At 44.4% G+C, this 21400-nt stretch overlaps 1 protein-coding gene across 3 annotated transcripts; it reads right to left on the bottom strand.

Annotated features, from left to right (window-relative positions):
- Positions 1 to 675: 675 nt before the first annotated feature.
- LOC148442586 (uncharacterized) lies at positions 676 to 20802 on the bottom strand. 3 transcript variants are annotated; one of them, XM_088463767.1, is made up of 7 exons: positions 20668 to 20802; positions 10024 to 10165; positions 9029 to 9220; positions 6828 to 6906; positions 6612 to 6709; positions 5835 to 6084; positions 676 to 2186 (listed from the first exon to the last, which is right to left on the bottom strand). In XM_088463767.1, exons 2-7 carry the CDS (start codon positions 10099 to 10101, stop codon positions 898 to 900), a joined length of 1986 nt encoding a protein of 661 aa, XP_088319893.1. In that variant the 5' UTR covers positions 10102 to 10165; positions 20668 to 20802; the 3' UTR covers positions 676 to 897. The 3 variants fall into 3 exon arrangements, with proteins under 3 accessions (XP_088319893.1, XP_088319894.1, XP_088319895.1); XM_088463768.1 differs by having other exon boundaries at positions 10024 to 10162; XM_088463769.1 differs by lacking the exon at positions 10024 to 10165.
- Positions 20803 to 21400: the final 598 nt, after the last annotated feature.

Below are 21400 nucleotides of genomic sequence, written 5' to 3'. Positions count from 1 at the left end.
TTATACCTCCTTGGATCTACCAACTGGTATTTATATCGCCAATTGTTTTCTTATTAACGCGACTCCTCTTTCTGATTTATCATATTTATATTGATCGATATAAATAATTGTGGCTGAATTATATTATTGCACTTATTTATGTGTGAGTGGGGTATATCCCACCCTTATCCTCCCCTCTCAGTGCATTTTCTACAGTTCATATTCAGCTTTTTACATTTTTTGTGGCTCTTTGGAGATGGCTAATATGTCCTTCTCTTCCTGTTTTTATGTACGATTTTTGTTTTTTTATGACCCGTCATGTACTCTGTATGGTTCCTGATTATGTTCATATTTCTTGTCGTGTTGTCTTTGTTGCCATCCCAATATTTATTTTGAAAAACTCAATACATTTTCAAAAGTGTTTTTCTGTATATTATCCGCATTGCATACAAATACACCTAACGCTTATGTATAGTGCACGTCCATCAGCTCTACGTCCATACAGTGATATGCCTTGGCGGTTTCTGGTCTTGCATCCCAAAAGATATCTGACTACATAGGGAAGTATACATTTTCTTGCTGGCATATTTTATGTATGAGAAAAAAAATGCTCATGTCCCTCTGTAAATAAGCCCCTTAGAGTATAAACAGAATATGGTTAAAACATAATTTATGACAATCAATTGGTGATGTATGTCAGTGTAACAGAAATTTTATTTCATGCATATTGATGTTCAAAATGCTTAAAAATGAAAAAAAATATATATATTCCACAATTAGAACATGGAAATTGTTTCTCACCTGTGTGAGTTCTCTGATGTGAAGCAAAATTTGATTTACGTGTACAAGAATAATATTTGTAAAGAACATTTCTCACCTTTGGAACATTTAGAATATTGTTAAACCTCCATTTTAGGTTTACAAGTTCACTAAAATTGCATTTCTCCTGTGAATTTTCTGATGTTTAACAAGATATGATTTGATCCTAAAACATTTCCCACACTCAGAACATGGAAATGGCCTCTCACCTGTGTGACTTCTCTGATGTGTAACAAGAGTTGAGTTCTGTGTAAAACACTTCCCACATACAGAGCATGGAAATGGTTTCTCCCCTGTGTGAGTTCTCTGATGTTTAACAAGAGCTGATTTCTCTGTAAAACATTTCCCACACTCAGAGCATGGAAATGGTTTCTCACCTGTGTGACATCTCTTATGTGCAACTAGAGATGATTTCTTTGTTAAACATTTCCCACACTCAGAGCATGGAAATGGGTTCTCCCCTGTGTGAGTTATCTGATGTGTAACAAGAGCTGATCTTTCTTTAAAACATTTCCCACATTGAGGACATGGGTATGGCTTCTCACCTGTGTGTCTTCTCTGATGTATATCAAGACGTGATTTAGATGTAAACCATTTCCCACACTCAGAGCATGGAAATAGTTTCTCCCCTGTGTGACTTCTCTGATGTACAACAAGAGTTCTTTTAAGTTTAAAACATTTCTCACACTTAGAACATGGAAATGAGCTCTCACCTGTGTGACTTATCTGATGTGTAACAAGATCTGATTTCCGTGTAAAACATTTCCCACACTCAGGACATGGAAATGGTTTCTCACCTGTGTGACGTCTCAGATGTATAACAAGATGCGATTTCTGTGAAAAACATTTCCCACACTCAGAGCATGGAAATGGTTTCTCACCTGTGTGCCTTTTCTTATGTCTAACAAGATATTTTTTCTTTGAAAAACATTTCCCACACTGAGAACATGAAAATGGTTTTTCACCTGTGTGACTTCTCTGATGTCTAACAAGAACTGATATGTATGTAAAACATTTCCCACACTCAGAGCATGGAAATGGTTTCTCACCTGTGTGACATCTCTTATGTGCAACAAGAGATGATTTCTTTGTTAAACATTTCCCACACTCAGAGCATGGAAATGACCTCTTTCCTGCCTTAGCTTTCCCTGTAGGAGAGGGAAATATATCTGTACTAGAACTAGTACTAGAAGTTCCAATATCAGAGTTATCAGGAGAACATTCCCCATGAGTAGAGGGATTAGATGACACATCTGCACGGTGATGTACTGGGTGTATAATGGGGCTTTCTCGTGGGGTATCTCTTGTGACATCATTGCCTTCTGTCTCACAATCTGGAGAGAGCATGGGAAATTCCTCGGAGACATTCCTGCTGTTCCATCCATGTGCTGGAAATAAAATAAATACATGGTAATATGAATGTTTTCCCTATGACAAGATTACTTTGCCCAATAAAGACTCCCAGAATTACCACCAAATAGATACATTAAATATGCTGCAAGATACAAGGCATAACTCATTACTGACAGTGTAAGTTGCCCTATGCATATAGCAGGGTTTATTAAAAAAACAACAATCAAACTGCACTCAATTAAAAAGAGGAGGGAACTGGGCAGGTAATTAATCAATATTTATAATGTTTGACATTAGGATATTACATATAAAATGCACCAACAAACACTTTTTTGAGCCAGACCTGGTTTAGGAAATATGGGGAAAAACTAGCTTGGGGGTCCCCCATATTTCAATGATCCAGCATCTGGCTCTTGTACTTCTGAGGAAACCGTTGTATGGTCTAATAATGGAGAAACGCGTTAAGTTTGTGGCTGCTTGACAAGTGAAACGGCTTAAACATTGTGGTGTTACGGATGCAAAACCTCCGTTCTTTATGCAAGAGCTGTGACTTCTCATATCTGGGCACCGATGTGCTGCTCCCACTGACTCCGACGTCATCACATTGGCAAGCGGCGATTCTGATTGTCAGACGGGGAACGTAAATTCACAGAAGATTGCCCTACCACCAGTACTATCTGGGGACTTTGCCATCTGTTCTGGATTTCCCTAAGCGTGGTGAGACTATATGGATGCAAATCATCCTAACACACTGGCTCTGCTAATCACGTTTCTATACCACTAGTGGATTTCCACAGGATCCTTTGAATTACATTTTTCAAGCGACTAATATTTGCCAGTCATCAGTGATATATCTCTATGAGAATATGTTGATATAGGATAATAGTTATACTGTATCTTCTATCTTAATTTTATTGATGTGTTTACATGTAATGTTATATACGCATTAAATTTATTATCAATCAATCCAGTGCTCCCTTGGGGGGGGGGGGGGGTGTAATAAATATATATATATATATATATACACACACATACATATATATATATATATACACATACATACACACACACATAGTATGTACTCATTTGGTTTATGTTGTGGCTCTTGTCCCAGTCCAGTTTAGCAAATACTGTGAAAACAGTACATAGGGGTCTCCTGTATTACCATCAACCAGCTCTAACTAGCTGGGGGTTAATGTCAGATCAAGGGGACACGATTCACAGGGTCCCCTGGCCAAAGCAATAACTCCCCTAACTAGTCAGCTTAGGACTGGGATTCCATGGGAAGCAGGCCCACCCCAAAAAGGGGAACCCCCTGCCAAGTATACCCCAGGCTGATAGCCCAGGATTATGCCCCACACCCTAGTACCTTTGATGCAGGATTGTGTAAAAATAGAATAAGTATAGTCTATTACAGTGGGACTACTGGTCCCAGAATGTTGGCACTTAGAGATTCGCAAGTGCCAACATTAGCAGTTATAGTTCACATCACAGTTACAGGACACCAACAACAGTACACTCCAGCTACCATGTAGGGGTCGGTGTAATGATAAAGCCCATTTCATATCAGAATGGGCATATCAGCAATGGTATTAGTAACAGTATGTGTTATGATCTGTAGACTTATAATCCACTGTATAACTTGTATCCACTAACCAAATGATTTGTATGTTCAGATATAGAATGTTTACATTTATGGAAGAACTAAATAAGTGTCAGAGGATGTGGCTGATAGACGGCTATTTCCAGTAATGATGGCATGCCAGGGGAACGAGACAGCCGATAAAAGGGGAGATGCAGGTGCTCACTATAATCACTAAGACTTCTAATGATCATAATATTTATAATATACTCCAACAATTAACATGGTATTTTTTATGTTAGGTTACTTAGTACATGTTTGCCCACCTACCAGGTCACGGTGAACCTCAAAAGGTGAGTCCCTAACATCCCTAATACTGACATATTAAGTACATTATCTAGAACTTACCTGTAATAGAGCCCATTAAATGTGAGTGCTGCAATGTAAAAGACCCATACCAATATAATCACCTGGGGCAGGTGGGAGGAGTGCTAGCCCAGGAGAAGGGGTATCGCCTTCATATGTACCTTATATACACACATACACAGAGGAAAATGGGGGGCTGGGCTGCACAAGGCCAAAAGTATTTTAGGGAGCAGCGAGTCTCCAATAGTTCTGTAATATGACACTGTAAGCCCATCGGGGCGAAGGCGTTGGCCAGTGTGAGAAGACGTCAGGGCATCCACCAGCTCCTGTATGTAAGGACTGCGGGTTCTGGACTTCCCAGGAGAGACTTAGATACCTGGTCACTGATAGCTTGGGAGGTTTAGAGTAGAGAAGGACGTATGTAGCTCTTCCTCATAGATGAAGGATGTATATGATGTTATACAGCAGGAGAGAACAAGGAGAAAGGTGCACTGAAATTAAACACTTGGACTGGAACTGGAATGTAGCACCAATTGGGATCGGACTGTAGCACAAACTGGAGCCAGATTGGGACCGGACTATAGCACAAACTGGAGCCGAGTTTGTACCGGACTGTAGTACAAACTGGAGTCGGGTTGGGGCCGGACTGTAGCACAAACTGAAACCGGATTGGGACCTGACTATAAAACAAAATGGAGTTGGATAGGGAAAGCACTATAGCACACCCTGGAGCTGGATTGGAACCACAGCAAGAATCGGCAGGGGAATTGCAGACAGCTAGCCAGGGAGCTGGAGCCTTGGACATCTAGTAGCGACGAAGCTCAGGCACAGAATGGATAGTTATACCCTGGGTCAACGCGGTAATTGGCTGGTGCAGGCAGGTGGACATTAGCCTGGCTACCAATGGGGAATATCGGTAAGCTGACCAGGTCCAACATGGCGGTGCCCAGTGTCCAGAGCCGGTGGGAATGCCATCTGACCACCATGCTGAGGGCCCTCCAACAGCGCACTCTCCTGAGTCCCTCCATGATGTGGAGGAGGAGAATATGGGGAGGAGACTGGTCAGATCCCTGGGCTGGTAACACACAGTGATATGATGTGAAGGGAGAGCAGGAGTATAATAGGGGCTGATGGCTCCTGATGTATGAGATACACCAGAGAGTGTGGAGAGGACACTGGTCAGATCTCTCGGCTGGTAACACACAGTGACATGATGTGAGGGGGAGAGCAGGAGTATAATAGGGACTGATGGCTCCTGATGTATGATACACCAGAGAGTGTGGGGAGGAGACTGGTCAGATCTCTGGGCTGGTAACACGCAGTGACACGATGTGAGGAGGAGAGCAGGAGTATAATAGGGGCTGAAGGCTCCTGATGTATGAGATACACCAGATAGTGTGGGGAGGAGACTGGTCAGATCTCTGGGCTGGTAACACACAGTGACATGATGTTAGGGGAGAGCAGGAGTATAATAGGGGCTGATGGATCCTGATGTATGAGATACACCAGAGAGTGTGGGGAGGAGACTGGTCAGATCTCTGGGCTGGTAACACACAGTGACATTATGGGAGGAAAGAGCAGGAGTATAATAGGGACTGATGGCTACTGACACTCTCACTGGGCGGATACATTTTCCTCATTAGTTTGAACTGACAGAGGAGGGTGTAGGATAAGAGATTATTGTAGTAACTGAACAAGTAGAATATATGACTCTTTTCTGTAATAAATTACTCACCTGAGCTGATATCTGTATGGATTTTCTCCTCCTTAAACTGCTGATCACCCCTCATATACATCTCCTCTCCCTCTATATCTCCTGCCTTCATATCAGTCACATACGTCTCTTCTTCACCCTCTATATCTTCTGCCTTCATATCAGTCACATATGTCTCTTCTTCCTCTGTATCTTCTGCCTTCATATCAGTCACATACGTCTCTTCTTCTCCTTCTATATCTTCTACTTTAATATCAGCAAAATCTTCACTCTAAATGATCCATTAAAAAAAAAATGTCTGATTTCATTTAGACCACAGGTTCTCAAACTCGGTTCTCAGGATCTCAAACAGTGCATGGTTTCCAGGTCTCCTCACATAATCATAAGTAAAATAATAAGCTGGATCTCTTAAAATGTGTCAGTGAATACACCTGTGCACCTGCTGGGTGACCTGGAAACATGAGATGTTTGGGATCCTGAGGACAGAGTTTAAGAACCACTGATTTAGACTAAACAGTATAATATCAGTGTACAATGCACACACAGCTGCTCTACAGATGATTTAGAGAAAGTTACTGTGGTATATTGCTTAGACCAGGGGTTCCCAACCACGGTCCTCAAGGCACACTAACAGTCCAGGTTTTAAGGATTACCATACTTGAGCACAGCTGAGTTAATTAGTACCTCAGTTATTTTGGCTTAACTATCCATGCTTAACCATCACTTAAACCAGGACTGTTAGTGTGCCTTGAAGACCGAGGTTGGGAATCACTGGGTTAGACCCTAAATACCACCTACCTGATACTCCTGTGGGTTCCTATGATTCTCCTCTGTACAATCATGGGAATAAAGAGAACGGTGACATCTCTCTGGGGTATTTCTGTTACTGGGTACATCTGTAGGAGACACACCGTGACTGATTACATTGTATATATGTGATTATCAGGTGATGTGTGTATATAGGGCCCCCCATACCTGTTCTCCCCTGTACAATAAATTACAGTCTCCTCTTACCCAGTGATGTGAGGGGCTGGTGATTCTCCATCATCACGTCCTTGTACAGACCCTTGTGTTCATCTACAAACTCCGCCTCCTGCATGGAGACATAGACAGTGACATCCTGACACCTTATAGGAACCTGACACACACAATGATACAGTCATCACCCAGACACATCCCCTGGTGTTACTGTATAATGTCCCATTACCAGCAGTCACCTCTCCAGTCATCACCCAGACACATCCCCTGGTGTTACTGTATAACGTCCCATTCCCAGCAGTCACCTCTCCAGTCACCACCCAGACACATCCCCCAGTGTTACTGTATAACGTCCCATTCCCAGCAGTCACCTCTCCAGTCACCACCCAGACACACACCCCGGTGTTACTGTATAACGTCCCATTCCCAGCAGTCACCTCTCCAGTCACCACCCAGACACACACCCCGGTGTTACTGTATAACGTCCCATTCCCAGCAGTCACCTCTCCAGTCACCACCCAGACACATCCCCCGGTGTTACTGTATAATGTCCCATTACCAGCAGTCACTTCTCCAGTCATCACCCAGACACATCCCCCGGTGTTACTGTATAATGTCCCATTACCAGCAGTCACTTCTCCAGTCATCACCCAGACACATCCCCCGGTGTTACTGTATAATGTCCCATTCCCAGCAGTCACCTCTCCAGTCATCACCCAGACACATCCCCCGGTGTTACTGTATAACGTCCCATTCCCAGCAGTCACCTCTCCAGTCATCACCCAGACACATCCCCCGGTGTTACTGTATAACGTCCCATTCCCAGCAGTCACCTCTCCAGTCATCACCCAGACACATCCCCCGGTGTTACTGTATAACGTCCCATTCCCAGCAGTCACCTCTCCAGTCACCACCCAGACACATCCCCCGGTGTTACTGTATAACGTCCCATTCCCAGCAGTCACCTCTCCAGTCACCACCCAGACACATCCCCCGGTGTTACTGTATAACGTCCCATTCCCAGCAGTCACCTCTCCAGTCACCACCCAGACACATCCCCCGGTGTTACTGTATAATGTCCCATTCCCAGCAGTCACCTCTCCAGTCATCACCCAGACACATCCCCCGGTGTTACTGTATAATGTCCCATTCCCAGCAGTCACCTCTCTAGTCACCACCCAGACACATCCCCCGGTGTTACTGTATAATGTCCCATTCCTAGCAGTCACCTCTCCAGTCATCACCCAGACACATCCCCCAGTGTAAGTGTATAATGTCCCATTCCCAGCAGTCACCTCTCCAGTCATCACCCAGACACATCCCCTGGTGTTACAGTATAATGTCCCATTCCTAGCAGTCACCTCTCCAGTCATCACCCAGACACAGACACATTCCCCGGTGTTACTGCATAATGTCCCATTCCCAGCAGTCACCTCTCCGGTCATCACCCAGACACATCCCCTGGTGTTACTGTATAATGTCCCATTCCCAGCAGTCACCTCTCCAGTCATCACCCAGACACAGACACATTCCCCGGTGTTACTGCATAATGTCCCATTCCCAGCAGTCACCTCTCCGGTCATCACCCAGACACATCCCCTGGTGTTACTGTATAATGTCCCATTCCCAGCAGTCACCTCTCCAGTCACCACCCAGACACATCCCCTGGTGTTACTGTATAATGTCCTATTCCCAGCAGTCACCTCTCCAGTCACCACCCAGACACATCCCCTGGTGTTACTGTATAATGTCCCATACCCAGCAGTCACCTCTCTAGTCATCACCCAGACACAGACACATTCCCCGGTGTTACTGCATAATGTCCCATTCCCAGCAGTCACCTCTCCGGTCATCACCCAGACACATCCCCTGGTGTTACTGTATAATGTCCCATTCCCAGCAGTCACCTCTCCAGTCATCACCCAGACACATTCCCCGGTGTTACTGCATAATGTCCCATTCCCAGCAGTCACCTCTCCGGTCATCACCCAGACACATCCCCTGGTGTTACTGTATAATGTCCCATTCCCAGCAGTCACCTCTCCGGTCATCACCCAGACACATCCCCTGGTGTTACTGTATAATGTCCCATTCCCAGCAGTCACCTCTCCAGTCACCACCCAGACACATCCCCTGGTGTTACTGTATAATGTCCCATTCCCAGCAGTCACCTCTCCAGTCACCACCCAGACACATCCCCTGGTGTTACTGTATAATGTCCCATTCCCAGCAGTCACCTCTCCAGTCAGCAGCTGAATGATCTTGTTGGAAAGTTCCATGATCATCTGGTCATTGTGTCTCTCATGTATCAGTGAGTGAGGTGGAGGCACCGTGATGGGGCGCTGGGTCCTGCATAGTCCTCCTGATACATGGGGAGAGCTGCTGGGTGTCTCACAGTCACCGGATGTCTTCTTCACTACTGTGTAATCCTGTGTATTGGAGGAAGACACCAAATATCACTGCATACACTCCCAGATATCACTGTAACAGTCCCAGATCCCCTCACCTCCCCAGTCATGTCCCTGTATTATTACTATAGATATAAGTGATGTCACTGTGACACTCCCCTATCCCCTCACCTCCCCAGTCATGTCCCTGTATTATTACTATAGATATAAGTGATGTCACTGTGACACCCCTAGATCCTCTCACCTCCCCAGTCATGTCCCTGTATTATTACTATAGATATAAGTGATGTCACTGTGACACTCCCAGATCCCCTCACCTCCCCAGTCATGTCCCTGTATTATTACTATAGATATAAGTGATGTCACTGTGACACTCCCAGATCCTCTCACCTCCCCTGTATTGTCCCTGTATTATTACTATAGATATAAGTGATGTCATGTTACACTCCCAGATCCCCTCACCTCCCCAGTCATGTCCCTGTATTATTACTATAGATATAAGTGATGTCACTGTGACACTCCCAGATCCTCTCACCTCCCCTGTATTGTCCCTGTATTATTACTATAGATATAAGTGATGTCATGTTACACTCCCAGATCCCCTCACCTCCCCAGTCATGTCCCTGTATTATTACTATAGATATGTGATGTCACTGTGACACTCCCAGACCCCCTCATCTCCCCAGTCATGTCCCTGTATTATTACTATAGATATAAGTGATGTCAATGTGACACTCCCAGATCCCCTCACCTCCCCAGTCATGTCCCTGTATTATTACTATAGATATAAGTGATGTCAATGTGACACTCCCAGATCCTCTCACCTCTCCTGTCAGCAGGTAGATGATCTCCAGGGTGAGATTTAGTATCCTCTCAGTCATGTGACTCCTGTCCGTGTCCATCCTCAGTGATTTATACAGGACACGTCTCACCCTCACGTGACTTCTAGTAACAAGGATCTGACTCCTCAGTGAACAGATTAAATATATTTATTAGAAGTTATTTCTTACCAGTTATTTATGTAGTGAGCACACATCACACAGCACTTTACAGGGAATATTTAGTCACATCTGTCCCTGCCCAAGGGGAGCTTACAATCTACATTTCCTACCACATGGACACACTCACTAGGGGTACTTTTAAAAGAAACCAACTAACCTACCAGTATGCACATGGAAGACACCAATGCAAACACAATAATAACATACAAAATCCACACTGACAGGGTCTTGGTCGGGATTTGAATTCACGACCCCAGTGCTGAGTAGTAATGCTGTCCATTACGCTATCATGTTGTCCATATAAACATAAGAGTACACTGAGTGACCACTAATCCCCTCATTCCCAGAGCCATAGAGTCTTGTTCAGTGTTTCTCAGACGTTCCTCTCACCCAGCTTCATAGGGCTGCTCAGTGACCACCACACGGTATTGCTGGAGGTTACACCAATGGTCCTGGACCTCCAAGACACATATTTTATGCAATTTGCCTGAGGAAGTGGACCTGATCTGTTTATAGGGGTTATACCGACACACCCAGGTGCCCCCATCTATTAGTGATTGGGTAACCATGGTTGGCTTGGGCCTTCCCGGGTGAGAGGGTTAACAGTCCCCTCCCTAGATATGAAGATGTTGGCCCCCAGTGTTGGGGTAACAAAAATAATGTAGGACTTGTTATTGTGGATGCCTTGTATGCAGATTCCCTCCCTCTGGGTGTGTTTTGCAGGGACTCATTCAAAATATTGCTGCGGGAGATAGAGATTTCTCATTTTTCTCACATGTTCATGGCTCGTACTCAAGAATAGACTTAGTACTAGCTGATAAATTTACGCTATCTTCTATTAAAAAAATAGATATTATGCCTATGGCATGGTCTGATCATTCCCCTATTTTCTTTTCATGGGACATTGCACATAGACAACATATCCCTGGCCCGTGGAGATTAGGTAAACATATGTTTGCTCAGCCAGAGGCTCAACAACATATTCAGAAGTCCTTATCGGAATACTTAATCAATAACAAACCAGATGAGACCTCTGTCTTTAATTTTTGGTGCACCTTGAAGGCTGTTGTTCGGGGCTCTGCAATACAAATTGCCGCCAAGTTTAAACGAGAATATAGATTAAAATGGGCAAACTTAGAAGAGGTTGTTAACTCACTAGAAACAGCTCATAAAGCGGACCCAGCAAATAAAACCATATATAAAGAGTTAGCTGGGGCACGCAAGCAACTTAATGTCTTTTTACTACAGGAGGTGCATAGGAACCTTGCCCGTTTGAATCAGAAGTTTTATGTATTTGGAAACCGTGCATCGAGATTACTTGCCCGTAAGTTAAGAGGAAAGCGGGCTAGAGAAAAGATATATTCGATTAATAAATCGAAAGGGGGTAGGGTGATCGATCCGTTTAAAATAGCAAACTCCTTTGCTGAGTATTATGCTAAATTATATAATCTACGGGAGGATCCTTTAACTCCTCAACCAAGCTTAGAGGGAATTAAAGAGTTCCTCAGGGATGTAGATCTCCCTGTCCTAGACTCGGCCACATGTGAAACTCTTAATGCTCCGTGGACCATAGAAGAGGTTGAGAAAGCTATAGATCTCATGCCCTTAGATAAAGCCCCTGGTCCTGATGGATATCCCTCTAATTTTTATAAGGTTTACAAGGCGGATTTGGCGCCGGTACTTTTACTAGTGTTTAATGAAGCTACCAAGTCAGGAATATTTCCCAAAGAAATGCTAGAAGCCCAGATTATAGCCATTCATAAACCAGGCAAACCCACCACTGAGGTTCAGAATTATAGGCCCATTGCTCTACTAAATGCTGATATTAAGCTCTTCGCCAAATTAATAGCTTTAAGACTCAACCCACTGCTACCATCTTTAATTAATGCAGACCAGGTGGGTTTTGTTATGGGTCGCCAATCACCTGATAACACTAGACGAGCCTTTAATATTATAGAACATTGTGAGAAGGCTCAAAAACAACTACTACTCTTATCATTAGACGCGGAAAAGGCCTTCGACAGACTACACTGGGGCTACCTCCGGGAGGTTTTTACGAAATTTGGGTTTCAGGGATTAATTGTAGATTCCATTCTGGCATTGTACACGGTCCCCTCAGCTAGGGTATATGTAAACGGTTGCCTTTCCTCTAATTTTAACATCTCTAATGGCACCCGTCAGGGGTGTCCTCTCTCCCCATTAATTTTCGCGCTAGCAATTGAGCCTCTGGCTGAAAAAATCAGAGGGTCACATGAAATTCAGGGCCCTAAGCTGGGGAATACTAGCCACAAAATTTGTCTATTTGCGGATGATGTTTTGATTAGTCTGTATAATCCCCGAGACTCCCTCCCTGCTCTACACCATCTGCTGGATGCTTATTCAAGGGTCTCATTATATAAGCTTAATTCTAATAAATCCGAAGCCCTCCCAATAAATATCCCCACGGACACATTAGAATTTTTAAAATCATCCTTTAACTATTCATGGGTATCATGTTCCCTGAAATATTTAGGAGTGCGCCTGACTAGAACCAAAGATATAATTGAATGCAATTATGCCCCTCTACTGGCCAATTTTGAAGTGGCCTTGAAAGACTGGATGCTACATGAAGTATCCTGGCTGGGCAGAATAGCTGCCTTTAAAATGGTGCTACTGCCAAAACTGCTGTATCTGTTTCGTACTATTCCCAGAGTTCTTCCTAAACCTATGTGCAATAAATTTAACAAAGCCATAGGCCGATACATCTGGAAAGGGGGTAGGCCGAAAATAGCAAGAGCAACTCTCTCTTTACCTAAACTTGAAGGAGGAGTTGCATTCCCAGATATAGAGAAATACCAGTATGCTTGTTTGATAAATCAGGCGAGAGATTGGTTTATGGAGGATAACATTAAACCTTGGGTTGCGTGGGAATCGGAGGCCGTTAAACCCCTAGCTCTCCCAGATTTGTTATGGCTTCCGGTCGCCGCAGAGCCCCCAAGTTCCAGGCACTCTGGTTCAGTTGGTGCCACAATACAGGCATGGAATAGATTCGTTATTAAGCGTGAAGATGTTTCCTTACCGACAACTGCTCTCTCATTATCTTGTATAGCTAGACTAATTGGAAACCTACAGGTGGAGTCTTGGAATGCTGCAGGAATTAATTCATTGGGGGATATGATGTCGGGTGGAAAAGTTATCTCCTTTTCTGAGCTTCAGAGTAAGTTCAGTCTCCCGAAACAGGATTTTTTTAAATACTTGCAGATGCGGCATTGGGTTCAGAGCCTACCCTCCCTCAATCTCCAACACAGTTCCTTACCTGGGTATATACTAAAACAATTCCAGTCCTCTACTCAAAAAGGTGGCATTACATGGTGGTATCAACAGCTAATAACGGAGAATAGACCAAACAAATTCACATCATTACAAAAATGGGAGAAGGATTGGTCAAGAACATTGGAAAAGGAAGATTGGGAAATGGTTTTTCGAACCTGCTATAAGATGTCCCGTTGTATGAATCACTCAGAAATGTTCTTAAAATTGCTCCATAGATCATATTTCACCCCTGAGAAACAACATAAGATTTGGCCATCCATTTCTAAATTTTGCTGGAGAAAGTGTGGAGAAGTGGGCAGTATCTTCCATGTATTTTGGTCATGCCCTCTACTGAGACCTATTTGGGTCGAAGTGTTCACCTTGATTGGGGACATTGCGGGAGTGGGGATACCACTGGACCCGGTTATTGCTCTGTTTCATTTTTTCCCGGGGAACTTATCAAAGGGAGATAGATATATATTGGGGCACATTCTGATTTCTGCAAAAGCTGCTATTGCTCAATTGTGGAGAACAGACTGTGTGCCCAGCTTAGGTCATATAATAAATAAAGTAAATTGCCATTGTGATTTTGAGACAGCGGACAGTAACTATTCTACTGCGGTCTCTTCGCCCCATATGCTGTGGTTTAAATGGAAAGAATATAGGGATAGTCTGGGAGGAAATCCCTTGAGACCTGGCCCAACTGATATTGGAATACTACATTCTCCTTCTCCTTCCAATTATATTGTCTCTTGAGTTCCAAAAGTGTATTGTTTTGTCGATATAGAACTGGGTTATACAATACCGTTTTGAAAAGGTGATATTTGTATGTATTTTCTGAGTGTGTAGTATCAAAAATTTAGCTATTTACTCTTTTTCTTTTGTCCCCCTCCTTTTATTTTATTGTGTTTTTTAAATATTATTTTATTTTATTTTTTTTGTATATGTTATTGTTGAGATTATTATAATATTTCAATTTATTTACGGTATCTAATAAAAATATAATTGGTAAAAAAAAAAAAATATTGCTGCGGGGCCACAAAGCTCTAGTTACACCCATGGTACTGAGACACCTATTCCAGGAGCTGGATGAGATGGAATTAGTAACCTAACACCTGTTTTGGCAACTGAAATATATAGGACTACTGCTCCAAAACCTATTCCAGCAGCTGGGATGAAGGGCTTGGGTACTTAGAGCCCCATTCCGGCACCCATAATGGATGGTAAGATCCTGGGAGACCCAATGGGGCGGCAGAATGGGATGGATAATGTTCCCGTATACCTATTCCCGGCACGCAGAACTGCTGGCTGACATACCCAAAGCTCCATTCTGGCACCAGGAATAGATGGCTAAGGCACATTGTGCTCCATTCTGGCACCTGGACCTGCTGGCTAACGTACTCAGGGCTGCGCACTTGGGGGAATTCAGTGTGAAGGATGCGATGAGCCGTTCCGGAGCCCATCTGTGAGTTTTTCCTCGCATAGGTTCATTCAATGTCAGCCCTACTGTACATGGCAGATCTGTGCACAGCCCGGCATCACCTTCTAGCAATCCCACCTGGCAAATGTAAACCTATATTCACATGTGATAGATCGAACTGAATTGCGTCATGTATTTGCCCTTACACGGCTTCCTTTTGCAGGAAATTAATTTTGACAAATGCAGGATTTCTAGTAGCCCCACAGATAAGGTTACCGCTCGTTTCCAGAATTCAGGGGTCTCAATGTCCCTCAGCCTCCACCCACCACATGACTAGCTAAGCCCGACCCACGGCGCACCTACACCCCGCCTCCTTTATATAATATATATTCTAGTAATAAAACAGGAGCGCACGATGTAATACAATTGTACATTTATATAGATGAACGTACCATAAACATGAACATTTAAGGTAAAACAAAACATCTCATCACAAGCCTGGTGAGACTGAGGAATCTTTATCTCCAAACACCGACGCTGTGTCCGTTACGCTCTGAGACAGCAGATGAAGCGTTACAAAGAGCCGGAGGGGAGTTCCGATACAGCCGTCAGCGCGTGAGTGCCACACCTCGCTGTGAGGTCCGTCACAGAGTAACCACATGAATCAGCATCCCAGGCGCTCCCAGATGCATCTCATCCACAAAGACGTCATCAGTGGGTGTGTTCTAGTGCCCCATACACTACCTTATATCCAGCTGTCACTCATCATTATATATAATACATTACCTTATATCCAGCTGTCACTCATCATTATATATAATACATCACCTTATATCCAGCTGTCACTCATCATTATATATAATACATTACCTTATATCCAGCTGTCACTCATCATTATATATAATACATCACCTTATATCCAGCTGTCACTCATCATTATATATAATACATCACCTTATATCCAGCTGTCACTCATCATTATGTATAATACATCACCTTATATCCAGCTGTCACTCATCATTATATATAATACATCACCTTATATCCAGCTGTCACTCATCATTATATATAATACATTACCTTATATCCAGCTGTCACTCATATATAATACATTACCTTATATCCAGCTGTCACTCATCATTATATATAATACATTACCTTATATCCAGCTGTCACTCATCATTATATATAATACATCACCTTATATCCAGCTGTCACTCATCATTATATATAATACATCACCTTATATCCAGCTGTCACTCATCATTATATATAATACATCACCTTATATCCAGCTGTCACTCATCATTATATATAATACATCACCTTATATCCAGCTGTCACTCATCATTATATATAATACATTACCTTATATCCAGCTGTCACTCATATATAATACATTACCTTATATCCAGCTGTCACTCATCATTATATATAATACATTACCTTATATCCAGCTGTCACTCATCATTATATATAATACATCACCTTATATCCAGCTGTCACTCATTATATATAATACATTACCTTATATCCAGCTGTCACTCATCATTATATATAATACATCACCTTATATCCAGCTGTCACTCATCATTATATATAATACACTTTTAGGGCTATTCAATTGTGTTATCACACCCTATCTCCCGTCTAAAGTGACGGGAGATTGTGGGGTGCTATTCAATTAATGTCCATTTTCGCGACGATCGCGCCCATGCGGTCGTGATTGTATTACATCCTGCGCTCCTGATTTTTCATTTCCTAGAGTATCCATTATCCAGGTCTGAGGTGATAAACCCTTAAGGGAAGCTGAATTGTGTAAAGAAAAGGAGAACTCTCTGTTTGGATATCCTGCCAAATACAGGGGACAATTATATTTATACATTATAGTAACATGCGCACGGCACCTATTTACCGCCAGTGATCGCTGCACCGCTATTTTCTCACCTGCAGGACACTGCGACCCACAGGTGGGGACGGCAACTGGCATGTTATTTTAACAAAAGAGCCAGGAGCATTCTGCCTTTTGAAATCGGACAGGATGTGGGGCGGCGCTCCGCTAAAGCAGCCTAACGGGAACACTAACAGCAGAGTCTGCGCCACCTGTATTATAGTAACAACAAAGTCTGCTCCACCTCTATTATAGTAACAACTAAGTCTGCGCCACCTGTATTATAGTAACAATTAAATCTGCACCACCCGTATTATAGTAACAACAGAGTCTGAGCCACCTGTATTACAGTAACAACAAGTCTGCACCACCTGTATTACAGTAACAACAAGTCTGCACCACCTGTATTATAGTAACAACAGAGTCTGCGCCACCTGTATTATAGTAACAACTGAGTCTGCACCATCTGTATTATAGTAACAACTGAGTCTGCCCACCTGTATTATAGTAACAACTAAGTCTGCGCCACCTGTATTATAGTAACAACTGAGTCTGCACCACCTGTATTATAGTAACAACTGAGTCTGCACCACCTGTATTATAGTAACAACTGAGTCTGCGCCACCTGTATTATAGTAACAACTAAGTCTGCACCACCTGTATTATAGTAACAACTAAGTCTGCGCCACCTGTATTATAGTAACAACTAAGTCTGCCCCACTGTATTATAGTAACAACTAAGTCTGCACCACCTGTATTATAGTAACAACAGAGTCTGCGCCACCTGTATTATAGTAACAACAGAGTCTGAGCCACCTGTATTACAGTAACAACAAGTCTGCACCACCTGTATTATAGTAACAACAGAGTCTGCGCCACCTGTATTATAGTAACAACTGAGTCTGCACCACCTGTATTATAGTAACAACTGAGTCTGCACCACCTGTATTATAGTAACAACTGAGTCTGCACCACCTGTATTATAGTAACAACTGAGTCTGCACCACCTGTATTATAGTAACAACTGAGTCTGCGCCACCTGTATTATAGTAACAACTGAGTCTGCGCCACCTGTATTATAGTAACAACTGAGTCTGCGCCACCTGTATTATAGTAACAACTGAGTCTGCGCCACCTGTATTATAGTAACAACTGAGTCTGCACCACCTGTATTATAGTAACAACTGAGTCTGCGCCACCTGTATTATAGTAACAACTGAGTCTGCGCCACCTGTATTATAGTAACAACTAAGTCTGCGCCACCTGTATTATAGTAACAACAGAGTCTGCGCCACCTGTATTATAGTAACAACAGAGTCTGCGCCACCTGTATTATAGTAACAACAGAGTCTGCGCCACCTGTATTATAGTAACAACAGAGTCTGCGCCACCTGTATTATAGTAACAACTGAGTCTGCGCCACCTGTATTATAGTAACAACTAAGTCTGCACCACCTGTATTATAGTAACAACTAAGTCTGCACCACCTGTATTATAGTAACAACTAAGTCTGCGCCTCCTGTATTATAGTAACAACAGAGTCTGTTCCACCTGCAGGGTTGGCAAAATATGCGCTATAGGCAGTTGGGGACCCAATTTGAAAAACTAAGTGGGTCCTGTAGGACGCGCTGGCGCTGTGTAGCTTTGCTAGCGCCACAGCAGCCAATCACCGCTGCTGGCGTCTATTCAACCATGCGCGGTGTCTCCTCACCCAATCAGCAGGCAGCTTCCTTCCTTCCAGACTCCGGCCAGCCCACCACGCTCCACCCCAAGACCACCAAGCCCCCACCCACTGCCCGGGAGCAGAAGCAGTACCTCCCCCGCCGGACCCCGTGCGACGTCTGCATGCGGCTACTCACCGTTGGAACAGGTGAGAGCCGGGAGTGAAGTGCAGCACCCGGGAGCAGAACAACGTCCCTTTCCCACCCATACACGACAGGTTCTGTGGTTGGTGGGGGGCAGAGGATAACTACCTGCAGTGCTGATGCTCAGTGAAGAGTGCTGGGAGGGGGTGTAAAGCCAGGGCGGGTGGCACCAAATTAAGTTTAGAGATCATGCCACCTGGTGCCTTTATTAAATGTACAACAGTGTAGCAATAGCATCTAATATATAACAGCAGTGATAGCAAATAATATGGGTGGGGGGAGGGCAGCTGCTACTACTACTACTTTAAGCTTCTCTATAATCTACCCTTACCTCATCCTAGCCCCAGCACTGCCTGCCCCTAACCTCCCCATGCCCCCCCAAGTACTGCCCCAGCTGTAATCTCCCCTTACCCTCATTCCTAGCCCCAGCACTGCCCGCCCCTAAAATTCTCCTTGTCCCCCAGTACTGCCCCAGCTGTTATTTACCAATGCCCCTCCTTTCACCCAGTACTGATGAACTAAACCCACTCCTTGCCCCCCAGTACTACCCCAGCTGTTATCTCCCCTTGCTCCCTCCCTACCCCCAGCACTTCCTGCCCCTAACCTCTCCATGCCCCTAGTACTGCCCCAGTTGCTATTCACCCTTGCCCCCTCTACCCCAGGTTTTCCCTGCCATTTACCCCCAAGCTCTACCCCAACTGCTGCCGACCCTCACCACCCATAATATGTAATGGGACCCAGAAACAGTGTAGGACCCCAATTTTTTAAAGGCGAGGGGTCCCCGGGACTCACAAAATGTATTCATTCTGCGTGATCACTGACCTGTATTATAGTAACATCTGCACCACCTGTATTATAGTAACAACGGGGTCTGCACCACCTGTATTATATTAACAACGGGGTCTGCACCACCTGTATTATATTAACAATGGGGTCTGCACCACCTGTATTATATTAACAATGGGGTCTGCACCACCTGTATTATAGTAACAATTGAGTCTGCACCACCTGTATTATAGTAACAACCGAGTCTGCACCACCTGTATTATAGTAACAACGGGGTCTGCGCCACCTGTATTATATTAACAACGGGGTCTGCGCCACCTGTATTATAGTAACAACCGAGTCTGCGCCACCTGTATTATAGTAACAACCGAGTCTGAGCCACCTGTATTATAGTAACAACCGAGTTTGCGCCACCTGTATTATAGTAACAACTAAGTCTGCGCCACCTGTATTATAGTAACAACTAAGTCTGCGTAACCTGTATTATAGTAACGGGGTCAGCACCCTCTGTATTATAAAAATAGGACACCATAGTGCATCCCACCCGCTCAGTGATAACCCAGAACCACAGTCACTGTTGCCAACTTTAAAATAAAAAACAAGGAACTGATGAGTGAAAAAGAAGCCCAGACCAATCCAAAATAGCCCAACGTAATGTGGGGGCACGTGGGTGGGGGTCATTTAATGAAAACCACAAATGTTTTTGTCATTTCATTTAAATACATATAAAGATTTATACATCTACCTTTAATTTCTTTCCCGTCCGCTCCTTCATCCTCCCGCTCGGCATTATGGGAGAGAGACGTCATGGCGCTTCTCCCTCCACCCACTGCGGGAGCCGGAAGGCGGAGCTGATGAGTGACCTCCAGCCCTGGTCCCCTCCGTGGATGCAGCAGCCAATGAGAGTCTGTCTGACCCTGGCTGCCAAAACAAACACACCGCCGTGTACGAGCGCACTACCCGGCGCTGGCGGTGAGATCTGTCACTGTGTTGTGTGGTCCGCACTGCACATAGGGACAGAGGTGACCTGGACCGCGGCCAACTGATCAGACGACGCTACGCCACTGATTGGTGGGCGGGAGGGGGGGGTTCTGGGTGCTCAGAACCCCCCCTGCGTGCACACATGCCATCTCTATGTGATTATACCTGCAGGGAGGAAGACTGTTATCACCACCTAATAATACAGATTAGCACCAGGACTGTCACCATCCTACCTGCCCTCCCCTGCAGCAGTCTCCCCGGTGTCTCTCTGCTCCTATTGTGCCCCCTCTCCCCGGCAGCAGCAGCAGCAGCAGAGGATGAGACAATGACTGAGTGACTCTGTGTCTACAGCGCTGCCCGGAGGAGATCACGTGATAAATAGGGGGCAGGGCTCAGACCAGGAGAAAATGGCCGCCGCTCCCATAGTAACTGCCGAGCCTGGTATACAAGAAAATGGCCGCCCACCTCCTGCACTGGGGACATGTGTGGTCAGAGTCATTACAGAGGGGATCACATGATACCACAGATTCCGAAGGGGGGGAGAGGAAGAAGCGGCAGCCAATCGTTGGCCATACTGTAATGAGGCGGCTCCGCCCACCCGCCGTCTCTATGGCTGCAGCCGTCACCTCCTCCCTGATAATGAGTAGACGGACGTAGCGAAGAGCCAATCAGATTGCACAAAATACACAGCAGGGAGAGTGAGAGTAACACGTGACGGTGCGGAGAGGGCGGGGCTACATAACGAGAAATTCCAGATACCTCAGCCGCCATTTTATCCATTCACAACATCTCTGGTGATTATGTCATGTGACTTCTTATATGATATCTGTGATATTATCATTATTATATAGGGGGAGGGGACCGTACAGTGATATATGAGGGGGAATAACACAGCTCCCAGCACACACTGATATGTGGTATTATTATATAGGGGAGAGGGGACCGTACAGTGATATGTGGTATTAT

The sequence above is a fragment of the Taudactylus pleione genome, unplaced genomic scaffold, assembly GCF_031769625.1.
Source record: "Taudactylus pleione unplaced genomic scaffold, aTauple2 ptg001443l, whole genome shotgun sequence".
In the NCBI taxonomy this organism is placed as follows: Eukaryota; Metazoa; Chordata; class Amphibia; order Anura; family Myobatrachidae; genus Taudactylus; species Taudactylus pleione.
This window is presented reverse-complemented; position numbering and strand designations above follow the sequence as displayed.

Bases quoted from the DNA above. Each gene is read 5' to 3' on its own strand.
- LOC148442586 (XM_088463767.1), bottom strand. From the start codon at position 10,101: ATGGACACGGACAGGAGTCACATGACTGAGAGGATACTAAATCTCACC. The intron at 9,221-10,023 runs GTGAGAGGATCT...TCCAATACACAG, and splicing joins TCTACCTGCTGACAGGAGAG to GATTACACAGTAGTGAAGAA. The intron at 6,710-6,827 runs GTAAGAGGAGAC...TGTCTCCTACAG, and splicing joins CCAGCCCCTCACATCACTGG to ATGTACCCAGTAACAGAAAT.